The following is a 15,853-nucleotide window of genomic DNA, read 5'->3' as shown; positions in this document are numbered from 1 at the left end:
AAAATGCAAGGAGGCAGAGGAGAGGTTTGTTCCCAAGGGAAACAGAAATAATGGGAAGAACAGAACGAGTCCTTGGTTCACCCAAAGGTGTAGGGAGGCAAAAACTAGGTGTACTAGAGAATGGAAAAGGTACAGAAGACAGAGAACTCAGGAAAATAAAGAAATCAGCCGAAGAGCCAGAAACGAATATGCACAGATAAGAAGGGAGGCTCAGAGACAATATGAAAATGACATAGCATCAAAAGTAAAGACTGACCCGAAGCTGTTGTACAGCCACATCAGGAGGAAAACAACAGTCAAGGACCAGGTAATCAGACTGAGGAAGGGTGATGGGGAATTCACAAGAAACGACCGAGAGGTATGTCAGGAGCTCAACACAAGATTTAAAGAGGTATTTACAGTGGAAACCAGTAGGACTCCAAGAAATCAGAACAGGGGGGCACACCAGCAAGTGCTGGATGAGGTACATATAACCAAGGAGGAGGTGAAGAAGCTGCTATGCGAACTTGACACCTCAAAGGCGGTGGGACCAGACAACATCTCTCCATGGGTCCTTAAAGAGGGAGCAGAGATATTGTGTGAGCCATTAACAAAGATCTTCAACACATCATTTGAAACTGGGCAACTCCCTGAGGTATGGAAAATGGTAAATGTAGTCCCAATTTTTAAAAAGGGAGACAGACATGAGGCACTAAACTACAGACCTGTATCACTAACGTGTATAGTATGCAAGGTCATGGAGAAGATCATCAGGAGGAGAGTGGTGGGGCACCTGGAAAGAAACAAGTGTATAATTGACAACCAGCACGGTTTCAGGGAAGGAAAATCCTGTGTCACAAACCTACTAGAGTTTTATGACAAGGTGACAGAAGTAAGACAAGAGAGAGAGGGGTGGATCGACTGCGTATTTTTGGACTGCAAGAAGGCTTTCGACACAGTTCCTCACAAGAGGTTACTGCAAAAGCTAGAGGACCAGGCACACATAACAGGAAAGGCACTGCACTGGATCAGAGAATATCTGACAGGGAGGCAACAACGAGTCATGGTACGCGACGAGGTGTCAGAGTGGGCGCCTGTGACAAGCGGGGTTCCACAGGGGTCAGTCCCAGGACCTGTGCTGTTCTTGGTATACGTGAACGACATAACGGAAGGGATAGACTCAGAAGTGTCCTTGTTTGCAGACGATGTGAAGTTAATGAGAAGAATCGAATCGGACGAGGATCAGGCAGGACTACAAAGAGATCTGGACAGGCTACAAGCCTGGTCCAGCAACTGGCTCCTTGAATTTAACCCTGCCAAATGCAAAGTCATGAAGATTGGGGAAGGGCAAAGAAGACGGCAGACACAATATAGTTTAGATGGCCAAAGACTGCAAACCTCACTCAAGGAAAAAGATCTGGGGGTGAGTATAACACCGAGCATATCTCCTGAGGCGCACATCAATCAGATAACTGCTGCAGCATACGGGCGCCTGGCAAACCTACGGATAGCGTTCCGATACCTCAGTAAGGATTCGTTTAAGACTCTGTACACCATCTACGTCAGGCCCATACTGGAGTATGCAGCACCAGTTTGGAATCCACACCTAGTCAAGCACGTCAAGAAATTAGAGAAAGTGCAAAGGTTTGCAACAAGACTAGTCCCAGAGCTACGGGGATTGTCCTATGAAGAAAGGTTGAGGGAAATCGGCCTGACGACACTGGAGGCCAGGAGGGTCAGGGGAGACATGATAACGACATATAAAATACTGCGCGGAATAGACGAGGTGGACAAAGACGGGATGTTCCAGAGATGGGACACAGACACAAGAGGTCACAATTGGAAGTTGAAGACTCAGATGAATCAAAGGGATGTTAGGAAGTATTTCTTCAGTCATAGAGTAGTCAGGCCATGGAATAGCCTAGAAAGTGATGTGGTGGAGGCAGGAACCATACATAGTTTTAAGGCGAGGTATGATAGAGCTCATGGGGCAGGGAGAGAGAGGACCTAGTAGCAATCAGCGAAGAGGCGGGGCCAGGAGCTGTGACTCGACCCCTGCAACCACAAATAGGTGAGTACAAATAGGTGAGTACACACACACACACACACACACACACACACACAAACACACACATACACACACACAAACACACACACACACACACACACACACACACACACACAAACACACACACACACACACACACACACACACACACACACACACACACACACACACACACACACACAAACACACACATGCACACACACACATAAACGCACACACACACACACACACACACACACACACACACACACACACACACACACACACACACAAATATACACGAAGTTGAAGACTCAGATGAATCACAGAGATGTTAGGAAGTATTTCTTCAGTTACAAAGTTGTCAGGAAGTGGAATAGTCTGGGTAGGGATGTAGTGGAGGCAGGATCCATACATAGCTTTAAGAAGAAGTATGATAAAGCTCATGGAGCAGGAAGAGTGACCTAGTAGCGACCAGTGAAGAGGCGGGGCCAAGAGCTGTGACTCGACCCCTGCAACCACAATTACAATCGGGTGAGTACAAGGAGAGGGACAGGAAGGTAGTTCCAGACTTCAGGGTGATAACCTCCACATGTAATATCACAAATCTTCTAGATAAGATAATCATGAAATTATCTTATCTATTTTATAATACTAACTAATACGCTAAAATGCACTACAAGAAATTAATAATAATAATAATAATAATAATAATAATAATAATAATAATAATAATAATAATTATTATTATTATTATTATTATTATTATTATTATTATTATTATTATTATTATTATTATTATTATTATTAATGTTATTATTAAAAAAAGAAGCGTTAAACCCGTGCATGTCACAGAACGTTGGAAGGGAAAAAGAGTCCCTGGCCGGGGGTTAGAGTAGAGCAGTAAAGAGTTAGTTGGAATGCAGACTGGGAGTCACAGTTTTTGCATTACATAAGTTTCAGTTTTGCAGCCAATTAAAAAAATGAAAGAGAGAGAGAGATTCAGCAATGAATGTGGGACCCGTAGGAGAGAATGAGAGTGAGCGCATCAGGGCGGTGATGTAGACGTAGCAACAGAAGTCTGAGTGTTGAGACTGACCAGTGGTAAGAGAAATAACACCAGCCAGGGACCCACACCTCTTCTAACACGCTCAGAGGGATGAAAAAAGTTCACTGATTTGTGAGGAGAGACTACATTTGGAAGGCAAGCAACAGTACAATCATAATATATAAACCAGGGCCTGGTCATGGACCGGGCCGCGGGGGCGTTGACCCCCCAGGACACTTTCCAAGTATAGGGTGGAAAGGAACAGATTAATTGAAAGTTGAGGACAAGGGACAATGAAAAATATGTTGAACCGAAAAACGAGAATGTGTTACAGAGGCGTCAGTGTTCATATAATGTGACTGAGGTAGTGGTGGAGGCAACCTTACTAAGTAGCTTCAGATACAGGTATGACAGCGATCAGAAAAAAGTGCTCTTTCAGCTCTTTCAGTGCTCTCTTTCAGTGTGCTCTTTCAGTGTGCTCTTTCCATCGCGTCGGTATAGAATACAGACACGATGGAAAAACAGACGTAAATACAGTATAAAACGATCTTTTATCGACAATGTTTTGCCCACACAGTGACCTTCATCAGGTCACAAACAGATCTATCTGCGTAGAGAGTACGTGAGTATGTCTAGTGATCACAGTGACGTGAAGAGTCACGTGGGGAATTCTGAGAAGAGCTGGATTTGAGAAGGACCTGCACGGAATGGGCAAATAGATTGATTGCTATATAGGATAACGACGAGGAAGTTTCCTGGCAAAGGGTTCGGATATGTTGTAAAAGTCGTTGTTCTGGTTGAAGTTGTTGAATATACAAATGAGTGATGAGTGATGAGTCTAAGATCCTGAGACACCCTGGCGATGAGTCTTGAGTCTCTAAAGTTGATTAAATGGATGTGGAAGTTTCAGTGCAAAACGCAGCCATTCCTCGGGCATTGGTGTTCTGAAATACGTGATTAAAGGTCTCTGGATGTCTCGCCCACGTATAACTGGTTGCAATCATTGCAAAGGATTATGTATAACCCTGCAGGAGATTGAACCTTGTGGTGTCTCTTGCTGGTGATGTCTTTGACGGTGATGGTGGATGTGGAGGTAGATACTTCGAATGAGGTATTGGCAAAGATGCTGGAGAGGTGTTAGACAACGAAGTTAGTGGAGAGGATCATGTACCTCCTCTCACAAGTATCTTATCTGGGTGAGTTGAAGATGTTCTATGCAAGGCGTCCACAATCTCTAGTGAAGTGATGAAGATAATGTAGTTTAGAAAATGCTTGTTCGATGAAAGCGCATTTCTCCTCAAGGCATTCACTAGTACACATTCACTAGTACACATTCACTAGTACACATTCACTAGTACACATTCACTAGTACACATTCACTAGTACACATTCACTAGTACACATTTACTAGTACACATTCACTAGTACACATTCACTAGTACACATTTACTAGTACACATTCACTAGTACACATTCACTAGTACACATTCACTAGTACACATTTACTAGTACACATTCACTAGTACACATTTACTAGTACACATTTACTAGTACACATTCACTAGTACACATTCACTAGTACACATTCACTAGTACACATTCACTAGTACACATTCACTAGTACACATTCACTAGTACACATTTACTAGTACACATTCACTAGTACACATTCACTAGTACACATTCACTAGTACACATTTACTAGTACACATTCACTAGTACACATTCACTAGTACACATTTACTAGTACACATTCACTAGTACACATTCACTAGTACACATTCACTAGTACACATTTGCGTCCTCTAAATCTGTAGTAGTGAATTTCTTGAGGAAGAATACTCTTTTATCGAGCAAATATTTTCTAAATATTTGTCAAGGAAAAATATAGTTCAATTTTGTACGTCCCTCAGTGTATGTCAAATTTGTACGTCCCTCAGTGTACGTCAAATTTGTACGTCCCTCAGTGTACGTCAAATTTGTACGTCCCTCAGTGTACGTCAAATTTGTACGTCCCTCAGTGTACGTCAAATTTGTACGTCCCTCAGTGTACGTCAAATTTGTACGTCCCTCAGTGTACGTCAAATTTGTACGTCCCTCAGTGTACGTCAAATTCAGTACTGTTTATACCGCATCCATAATATACTGATGAACTATTTATAATTAAAAAATGAAACAAATATGTCCAAGATCAATGAAAAAAGAAATCTTCGTTGTTTATTAATTTCGTCCTTCAAAGCAGCCAACAACTTGCCCTGAACAAACATTATCAGTTAACCCAAGTCCAATCTTGTATCTTATATACCAATATTACCACATTTCCTTTATCACTACTAAGCAACAAACCTTTCCTTAGTAAACCAAGCACATTTTCAATTTAAGTGGTTGTTAATCCTCGTACCAGAGAGCCTTCACCTGTCCTAGGTGGTACAGAGAACCATCTCTGACAGTCTTACCCTGGAGAGGATTTCGGGGGGTCACCGCCCCCGCGTCCCGGTCTGAGACCAGGCCTCCCTGATGGTAGTCTTTTCTTATATAGCTGTAATTATTCTCCTTGTATATCATATTTCTTTCATACACTTATGACTTCATATGTTATTTAATGTCGTGCCTAAGAAACTACTTAAACCCTTCCTTGAATGAGTTGAATTAATTCCTCACCAGCCCCTCTTCCCAAAATCAATTTGCCGATGCTATATTTAATTCTGGTATTCTTATCCTTAGTATGGTGTAAGTTTGATTCGATTTTCTTTGTTTCTAGATTGATTAAAGCCAACTGCCCAACGGAACTCTCAAAGAATGCAGAGAAATTAGTCATTTTATCAATAAATATTTTAGACGGGTATTGTGTCTGAGATGCTAAATATGTCACCAATGGGATACGTGGCCACGTAAAGTATGATAGGTCACTCCCTACCTTAACACTCCCGACCAATCAGTTTAACCCAATAATAAGCATATTATTAGAATAAATAATTAAAAGTGGGTACAAGTTGACGTCTCCTTGAGAGGCAAAATTTAATTAAAAAAGTATCAACGTGCATTTACAAACAGATGTTTTTGCCTGATAAATCTGATAAGTTTTCAATGTGGTATTGAGGAGAGGTGAACCAGTTTACATCTCTTTGACAGAGATGTAAACTACTGTTGTGCATGAGTGGCACATGATACCGACAAGATAAATTAGACACATGTGCAACATCTGGGTATCTAGTGTAGACGTTTGCCCATCCAGTAACTTTACCAACACATATTCAAGGACATAATTGGAATTTGCACTGATAAAGCCACTGGAGGGCGAAACTTATAGAATAAAGATACAGAGATGTTGCACACGTGTCTAATTCTTGACGTAAACTACTACCTGGGTTATTAATAACTAAGAGCTTGCACAGAGACGGTGAAAACCGAATGCGGACCAGACACAGGTGACTCTGCAAGGATAAGTTTTAAACTTCCCTGTTCTGTGTGATATTCCTTAATGAGGAAAAATGAGGAGAATAAACATAGAAAGATTTGCCTAATTTACAAGCTGACACATCATCATGAATGAGAGACTAAAGATGATCTGGATATGTTAATGTTGAGGTGCTGATCCTGGGATGACAGAGTAAGTTCGGCATCTTTAAAGTAAATAATACAGAATATATAAATAACTCGTACGTAGGAGAGTGAAACTTATAACGACGGTCCGTTCTGACTTGGATCATCAAGTAGTTAATGGTCCAAGTCGGACCGAAACGTCGTTATAACTTTAATTCTCAGGTGTGGGGGGTTATTTGTGTATATTCCAGTCATGGAATTGTGGCTTTTTATTGTAATATAGAATCTATCATGCTGGATGTGAAGGTCTTAGGAGCACCAGTTAACAGGAAATTTAAGACAAGACAACAGTGTTATGAGACGGCGAACATTTAGTCACAAATTTGTACTATATATCTTTATATGGTTAGTAAGGTCTGGTGTAGATTACGTGGCGTAGTTCTGGTCTCCACTCTCTGGCCTCCTATAGAATGAATAAAAATACACGGAGAAAACCATACGAAGAATGACGAAAAATTAGTCCCATGCATCAGAAATGTTTCTTCAGAAGATAGTTTAGGCTCACTGAACTCGCAGTCTCAACAACAGTTAGAATATGGAAAAGGGGAACGAAAAAATATGAAAAACTAGGATCAACTGGTTATTCAGCGATCTGCTACAGTCACTACACACACTCAAGGTATGATTTTCACACTGCTACACTCACTACATGTACTCAGGCTGAAAATATTAGAGATAATAGAACTCATTAATACAACAGCAACAAATTCAATCACGCTGAAATATAATCCTCTGTCCACTGAAAAATGAAGCCAATTCAAGCTATGTCAGTGAGAGAGGAGCAGGCTTGCCAGCAAGCGGCGTGGCCTTGTGTGTTGACTGGTCCTCTGTTAAGACTGGTAGGCACTTACTGACTCAGACAATAAGTGTCTACAGTGGACGCCGGGACTGTGGCCCATCACAGGAACCATCGGCTGTAACCTTCCTATGGCCTCAGGCACACTCGTCTTTCCCCGGCATTCCCTCCCTCCCCTTCAGTTTCCCAACACACACACACACACACACACACACACACACTCACACACACACACACACACACACACACACACACACACACACACACACACACACACACACACACACACACACACACACACACACTGTCAGCAAAGATTCGTGTTCGGGAGTATGTCCGAGAACTCAGCGAAGCAAAACATAGCTGACCTTTCCTGTGCAAGCAGCAAGGAAGGACAAAAATCCAGTTGGTCCAGGATCTTAATTTAATTAAGAGATGTTCTTATATTGTATTGCGTTTGCATATATATATATATATATATATATATATATATATATATATATATATATATATATATATATATATATATATATATATATATATATATATACATATATGTATATATATATATATATATATATATATATATATATATATATATATATATATATATATATATATATATATATATATATATATATATATATATATATATATGTAATGTACATCATTTTTCTCGTCTCCCAGGTACATATTTTTCTTTCATATATAATAATTTAAAGTTCGTAAGCTTGTTGAGTGTACATGTATAATTATGTAAGTACCTTTTTCTCAGTCGTATACTTTTTTATATAATGTAAATACTTCTGATTTATAAATATATTTCCATGTACATGCTTTTGTCTCATGCACTTCATGTTTCAGCTGTGACTGGAGTGAAGGACAGAGGCGACAACTACGATCTGACAGACATAGAAACAACAGAGACCAGAGAAGCTCAGTGGTGAAGAACTCGTGGGTTAGCAGAACTAACTAACCCAGTGCTACAGTACTGATACAATCCCGTCCACTGAGTTAAAAATATATATATGTGTAAGAATTACCATATAGCTACTGAGGTGAATGAGAATAGCGTCGTCAGTGTACCTAAGTGAAATATCTGTTGAAATTCACACATGAACTGGAGGTGATAAAAACAAGTGAAGATATTGAAAAAGTGAATTAAAAATCCTAAGTTGAAAAATAAAAATAGTGGATTCAGATAATACATATAAGAACATTGTAATACGCAGTTTTCACACAATGCACAAGGTAAAATAAAGAAATAATGAAAGCAGAAATTAGAAAGCAGTAAATCTGAAGGTGCACGCAGATTTTTTTTTCGGTATATTAGAAAAGATACTGGTTGTTAAGTTGACCACAGTCAAAAAAAAAAAAAAAAAAAAAAAAACCTCTCTCAATTTTTCCCTTCTCCGTCTTCCTGCGAGGTTATCTTCATACTGACTGGAGACTGAAGGCCGAGGTCCTCCACCGAGATGTTGAATGTGTTAGAAACAAAGGCGGTGGCTTTGTCGGTGATGGCTATCCTCACTCTCTGCTTCTCCCTCCTGCCTCTTCTAGTGCGCAGACTCCTACTTCGTAGTATTCACCAAGACAAGAGCCAGGTATGATCTTCCGGCACGCAAACACTGTCAGTAAGCCTACTGCAGTGCTCCTTCTTTCTTATGTTTTTATGTTTGGTCAAGTGAATTCTTTGTGTTCTGTAGCATGGTTACGATTAAGGTTCATTATACTCGTCCCTCAGCGTATGATTTAGTCTTTTCTGGTATTTAATATATTTATTGTGTACTAATTTCAGCAGCATTATGCAGCTCAGTGTCACCACCAACAAAAAATTCCCTGGCAATATAACTTGCGCTTAATGTCATCGCTGCATGACAACTTTGTCCACTGAGTCTCACTAACGTCCAGTCCCTCCAAAAGAGCCACAATACACCACACTGATCTACCAAGCTGAAAACCCATCATGCACTTCTTCCAACACCAACATATAACTAGTTGAAGGAGCGACAGCTGGCAGCAGCAGCAGCAGCAGCAGCAGCAGCAGCAGCAGCAGCAGCAGCAGCAACAGCAGCAGCAGCAGCAGCAGCAGCAGCAGCAGCAGCAGCAGCAGCAGCAGCAGCAGCATGCAGAACTGACCGATGATGTCACGATGATCTGAGGGAACCACAGGCCACAGACATGTGTGCATGATAGGTAAACATTCTCCCGCCCCTCCCTACACATCCAGCAAGACCACATCTTGAATGAGAGAAGCTGAGACTAAGAACAAAGACCACTTGCCACGGTATTTACATCCCGACAATAACTACTGTCCCTCACGTGGAAGAAATTACATGAAATTCTCTATTCTACTTTATATTTCGGAATCACGTACACTTCTACACACACATACATCTAACACAGTTAAACAAGCACCATAATAAAATGAACACATTCACACAGAGTTCAAATGTCCAGTTCACATGTCCAGCATCAGCTAAAAATCCATCAATTAATTAATATTAAACGTCCGATAAAATTTTCCAAATTGTTTCTGCAAGCATAATGATGATTAAACTAAGAAAACGCATGCTTACTCAAACATAACTCAGGCACTATTCAATGTGGGAAGAAAAGAACGAAATTTAAGCCAGGTTCTTGAGATGCGGGGAAAAAGCCTGTTATAAGAAACTCCTTTGCCCTTTTCTGTCTGGTTGTGAGGTTTCCTGCTGGGTTATGCACTATGTATTGGCTGTCAAGGAGGTTGGTTCCTCACCCATGCATGTGCCAAACCCCAGAAAAAAGGAGAACCGTTATTATGGCAGAGATACAAGAGGAGCTCACCAGAACTAATATAGGCTTTTTTTAAGAAAGTACGTTCTGAATTCCTTAGTACATAGCTCAGTCCTCGTGTGAATGGCAGTCAGCAAGACACAGCATGGTAGTCTACAACCAGACTTCTACATTACCGCTGGCATCAGTTTCACAAGCTTCTTCGTCAGTGTATATGTGTGACCCATTGTATATGTGTGTGTTATAACTTTTATATTTATTATGCTTTAGAAGGCGCTATAACCAATTGATTATTCACCGTTATCACTGCAACAAGCTCTTACACCATTATCAATTCACTATCATAAATTATATTGGTTCTATCTTTTGTAAGTTGCTACTGTATGTAATAGACTCTTGCCATCTTTAAGTTACTGTTTCCTTGTCAACTCGCTGCTATCGTGACTAATTCACGATCATGTTACATGAATGATCACAATACATTCTAAACAAGTCAAAAATCATTAATCGCGTTACACAAAGTGCGTCCATAATTCCTTTCAAGTCACAGGTAATAAGTCACGTTACAGAAGCCATCACACTGTCCTGGGATAGACGCAGGTGGAGGGGGAAGAAGGATATTCAGATTTGATGAGGAAAAATGACTAAAACATTTCTGATTCCTTAGAAACCAGCCCCTTCACTGCTCAGAAAATGTGTACAATAATGACACCTCTGCATTCATTTTGTAAAACCTTTGTGTAATATTGTGACTAATTTCTCTGCTGTGTGACCCGGCTCTGTCTAGATCTGTTAACCTTGTTGACAGTTATATTTGTTCATTTAATGAAGAGGCTGGTTATTTGCAGCTTATTATAACATTGGTAGCTGCTAGCTGGTAAAAAGATATGACATGATAGCGTTGTATATGACTGAATTTGTTAACTGGAAATCATACACTTTTAGTCTCCTTGTTACCCCCTAAAATATAGCTATCATCAGACACCTTGTTCACCTGCTGGAGGGTCTGGCACAGTGTCACCTTCCCTCTTCTCCACCTACTGCTTTGGAACAGCTTGGCTGCAATTGTAGCATAATAATAATAATAATAATAATAATAATAATAATAATAATAATAATAATAATAATAATAATAATAATAATAATAATAATAATAATATTAATAATAATAATAATAACTTGCCTAGTGCCTGGAGTCACATCTCGCAAAAAAAGAATCTTTGTATTTCATAAAGCGCTAAACCCATGAGAGTCATTCAAAGCAGGGAGCGGCGATGGAGAGTCGGGTCCTCTGTTGAATATTCACTGTCCAGTTAGGTTAAGTAAGTTTATTCAGGTATACACAAATACAGTTACATAGCAGCGTATGTGTAGAGAACTTAGGATAACCCAAAAAAGTCAGACAAAGTGACTTATTTCCATTGTAAATGATCTGATGATACCGACGAAGTGTGGGAAAGGACATCTGCGTGCAGTTCAGGACATTCATTAAAAGAAACGTTTCGCCCCGAGTGACTTCATCAGTCCTGATGAGGCTACTTAGGGCGGAGTTTCTCTTAACTGAACTGTACACAAGTGTCCTTTTCCACAGCCGGTGAAGCTAAACATCACTGTCTTCCTTGCAGACTGCACTCACCGGGTGTCTGTGTTTTGGAGCTGGCGTCCTGTTGTCTATAGTGTTCGTGCACTTGCTGCCTGAGACCAGGGAGACTTACCAGGACGCCATGAACTCTGGCTTCATGAAGCAAACTTCCTTCCCTGTGGCCGAGGTCGTTTTGTGCTGCGGGTTTTTCTTGGTGTACCTAATGGAGGAAATTATTCACACTTGGATCAATCATCGAAGTCAGCTAGACGAAGTGGAAGTAACTCACGAAGGTCCCACAACGTTTGAAGACGCGAAGGAAATGGCCAAGCTGAAGAGGCTACCTGTGATCAGGGTGTCAGAAAGCCGTCACTCAACTGGCAGCCACATTGCCGTCATGAGTGTGATGGTGCTAACAAATTTAGATGGCAAGAGTAACGAGATATTTGAGGGCGACGACTATTCCAAGGGAGATAAAGAAAATGATGCCAACAGGCACAATGTCCACACAATACCACACTGCCACCACTCCTCACCCGTAGACAACAAAACGTCTGTGATGGGAGCCGTGGTAGTTGTGGTGGCTCTGTCCTTCCATGGTATCATGGAGGGTCTAGCACTCGGCCTTGAGAGTACTAATACAGGCGTCTGGATTCTCTTTGGAGCTATGAGTGCGCATAAATTTGTAATAGGCTTCAGCATGGCCATGGAACTGCTGGAAGTTGGGGTCCCCTTTAAACCATTTTTGGCTTCCATGATTATCTTCTCATTAGCCGCACCTCTTGGCTGTCTTTTTGGCTGTCTGGTGCTAGCTTTCTCAACTGGAGAAACTGCGGTGGGACTCCTGCTTCCCAACGTCTTGCAATCAGTGGCCGGAGGGACAGTTCTTTATATCACTTTCTGCGAAGTTTTAGAAAGAGAGCGGACTAAGCCCTTGGGAGGGTGGGTGCGCTTCTTGACCTTACTGATAGGCTTTTTCGTCATGGTGGGACTGGAGTCCTTGGAGGCTGAGGATACTAACCTTCCTACCACGAATGCGACCACTATCCAATCCTTTACCACGCTTGAATTCTCTTCCGCGATCTTTACTACGATAGATGGCTCCACTACGATAAATAACGTTACTACGACGGATATCTTCACCACGATAAATAACTTCACTTCGGAAAATAACTTGACCACTATGGCGACTGAAATAACAAAGGTAGTTGTGAGCATTGCTGATAACAGTGGACCTTGACTAGCGAATTTAAGACAGTGAGGAGAGATTCTCTGCCTCATATGAACACTGTCAGCCCAACCTGTGATCCCAAGCTTTGTGTTGTTGCTCATGACATAGTGATCCCACGAGCTGGTCACAGCAATGATTATATGAGCTGGTCGCAGCAATGATCCCATGAGCTGCTAACAGCAATGATTATATGAGCCGGTCTGAGCAATGATTATATAATCTGGCCACAACAATGCTTATATAATCTGGCCACAGCAATGATCCCATGAGCTGCTAACAGCAATGATTATATGAGCCGGCCACAGCAATGATTATATAATCTGGCCACAACAATGATTATATGAGCTGATCACAGCAATTATTATATGAGCTGATCACAGCAATTATTATATGAGCTGTTCACAGCAATTATTATATGAGATGACCACAGCAATTATTATATGAGCTGATCACAGCAATGATTATATGAGCCGGTCTGGGCAATGATTATATGAACTGGTCGCAGCATTGCTTATATAATCTGGCCATAGCAATGATTATGAGCTGATCACAGCAATGATTATATGAGCTGGTCTGAGCAATGATTATATGAGCCGGTCTGAGCAATGATTATATGAGCTGGCCACAGCAATGATTATGAGTGGGTCGCAGCAATGATTATATAATCTGGCCATAACAATGACTGTATGAGCTGGTCGCAGCAATGATTATATAATCTGGCCATAGCAATGACTATGAGCTGGTCGCAGCAATGATTATATAATCTGGCCATAGTAATGACTATGAGCTGGTCGCAGCAATGATTATATAATCTGGCCATAGCAATGACTATGAGCTGGTCGCAGCAATGATTATATAATCTGGCCATAGCAATGACTATGAGCTGGTCGCAGCAATGATTATATAATCTGGCCATAGCAATGACTATGAGCTGGTCGCAGCAATGATTATATAATCTGGCCACAACAATGATTCCCGGATCTGGTAACATTTTGAGAATTATTAAAAAGTTGAATAATGAATTTAAATGTTACAGATATACACTGAGAAGTCTTAGTAGATTCACAAGCTAAGAAATGTAGCATTTATGTAAGTAAGATCATCTACGGTAGAATATGCAACGTAAATCTTGCAGTTGCCAGGCTGAGGCTTACAAGTACATTTGGCAGTTTGATGTTAGCGTATACACAGACTGCTGAAGCTGGATGTCATGTGTGCAGTCGACCTTATAGATGCACAGACGTTGTAAATCAATGGTATACAGTACCGACAAGATGATGTATTATTCATATGTGCAACATTTGGGTGTCTTTACTTTCTAGACGTAAAGCCATCCAGTGGCTTTATCAACACAATACTCGGACATAATGTGAAGACTAGGGAAATAGACACGTCTACAACATACCCAGATGCTGCACATGTGTGTAATTTATCAACAGGTAAAAACGTAAAGGGCATGTCTCCTTACATTCATTACCACTACTTACCTTGCGGTAAGTAGGCACCTTGGTGTTACTCACCTGTTGTGGGTCACTTCCTGGGAAACAGTCATCTGCTACAACAAACCTCTGAGACACTCAAACTCCCTCAAGTGACCTAATCGTCCACTCTAATATGAGAACCCGTGAAGATAATTGTTACATCAGGTATCCCTTTATTCAACACTGTGTTGCACTGTCCACTTATTGAGAAATACAGAAACATATAATGGGGTTCCCTGAGTGTTGTCAGCGTAGCTTACTAGTGAAAAAAATGTACACCTGAAACTGAGTAAATATCTCAACTTCGCTTGTTATAATATATTTTACGTGCGTCAAATAATGATAATATTGTAGTATACAAGTATACTTTAGTTAAACTTTTTGATAGTGCTATTGTGTATCCATAACCCCTGGTGTTATACTCCACACCATGTATATACCCTGGTGTTATACTCCACACCATGTATATACCCTGGTGTTATACTCCACACCATGTATATACCCTGGTATTATACTCCACACCATGTATATACCCTGGTGTTATACTCCACACCATGTATATACCCTGGTGTTATACTCCACACCATGTATATACCCTGGTGTTATACTCCACACCATGTATATACCCTGGTGTTATACTCCACACCATGTATATACCCTGGTGTTATACTCCACACCATGTATATACCCTGGTGTTATACTCCACACCATGTATATACCCTGGTGTTATACTCCACACCATGTATATACCCTGGTGTTATACTCCACACCATGTATATACCCTGGTGTTATACTCCACACCATGTATATACCCTGGTGTTATACTCCACACCATGTATATACCTTGGTGCTATACTCCACACCATGTATATACCCTGGTGTTATACTCCACACCATGTATATACCCTGGTGCTATACTCCACACCATGTATATACCCTGGTGCTATACTCCACACCATGTATATACCCTGGTGTTATACTCCACATCATGTATATACCCTGGTGCTATACTCCACACCATGTATATACCCTGGTGCTATACTCCACACCATGTATATACCCTGGTGCTATACTCCACACCATGTATATACCCTGGTGCTATACTCCACACCATGTATATACCCTGGTGTTATACTCCACACCATGTATATACCCTGGTGTTATACTCCACACCATGTATATACCCTGGTGTAATACTCCACACCATGTATATACCCTGGTGCTATACTCCACACCATGTATATACCCTGGTGCTATACTCCACACCATGTATATACCCTGGTGCTATACTCCACACCATGTATATACCCT

At 40.9% G+C, this 15,853-nt stretch overlaps 1 protein-coding gene across 3 annotated transcripts in view; it reads left to right on the top strand.

Annotated features, from left to right (window-relative positions):
- The window catches only part of LOC128693312 (zinc transporter ZIP1), a 21,124-nt gene extending 6,192 nt beyond the window's left edge, over positions 1–14,932 (top strand). For all 3 annotated transcript variants that reach the window (XM_053782927.2, XM_053782928.2, XM_053782929.2), the window contains 2 exons: positions 8,338–9,077; positions 11,874–14,932. In XM_053782927.2, the coding sequence (XP_053638902.1) occupies positions 8,949–9,077; positions 11,874–13,070 (1,326 nt within the window). In that variant the 5' untranslated portion in view covers positions 8,338–8,948 and the 3' untranslated portion in view covers positions 13,071–14,932. The remainder of the gene's footprint in view (positions 1–8,337; positions 9,078–11,873) is intronic.
- Positions 14,933–15,853: the final 921 nt, after the last annotated feature.

Source organism: Cherax quadricarinatus, chromosome 28 (genome assembly GCF_038502225.1).
Source record: "Cherax quadricarinatus isolate ZL_2023a chromosome 28, ASM3850222v1, whole genome shotgun sequence".
Classification (NCBI taxonomy): domain Eukaryota; kingdom Metazoa; phylum Arthropoda; class Malacostraca; order Decapoda; family Parastacidae; genus Cherax; species Cherax quadricarinatus.
The sequence above is the reverse complement of the archived record's forward strand: the minus strand, read 5'-3'. Positions and strand labels throughout refer to the sequence as shown.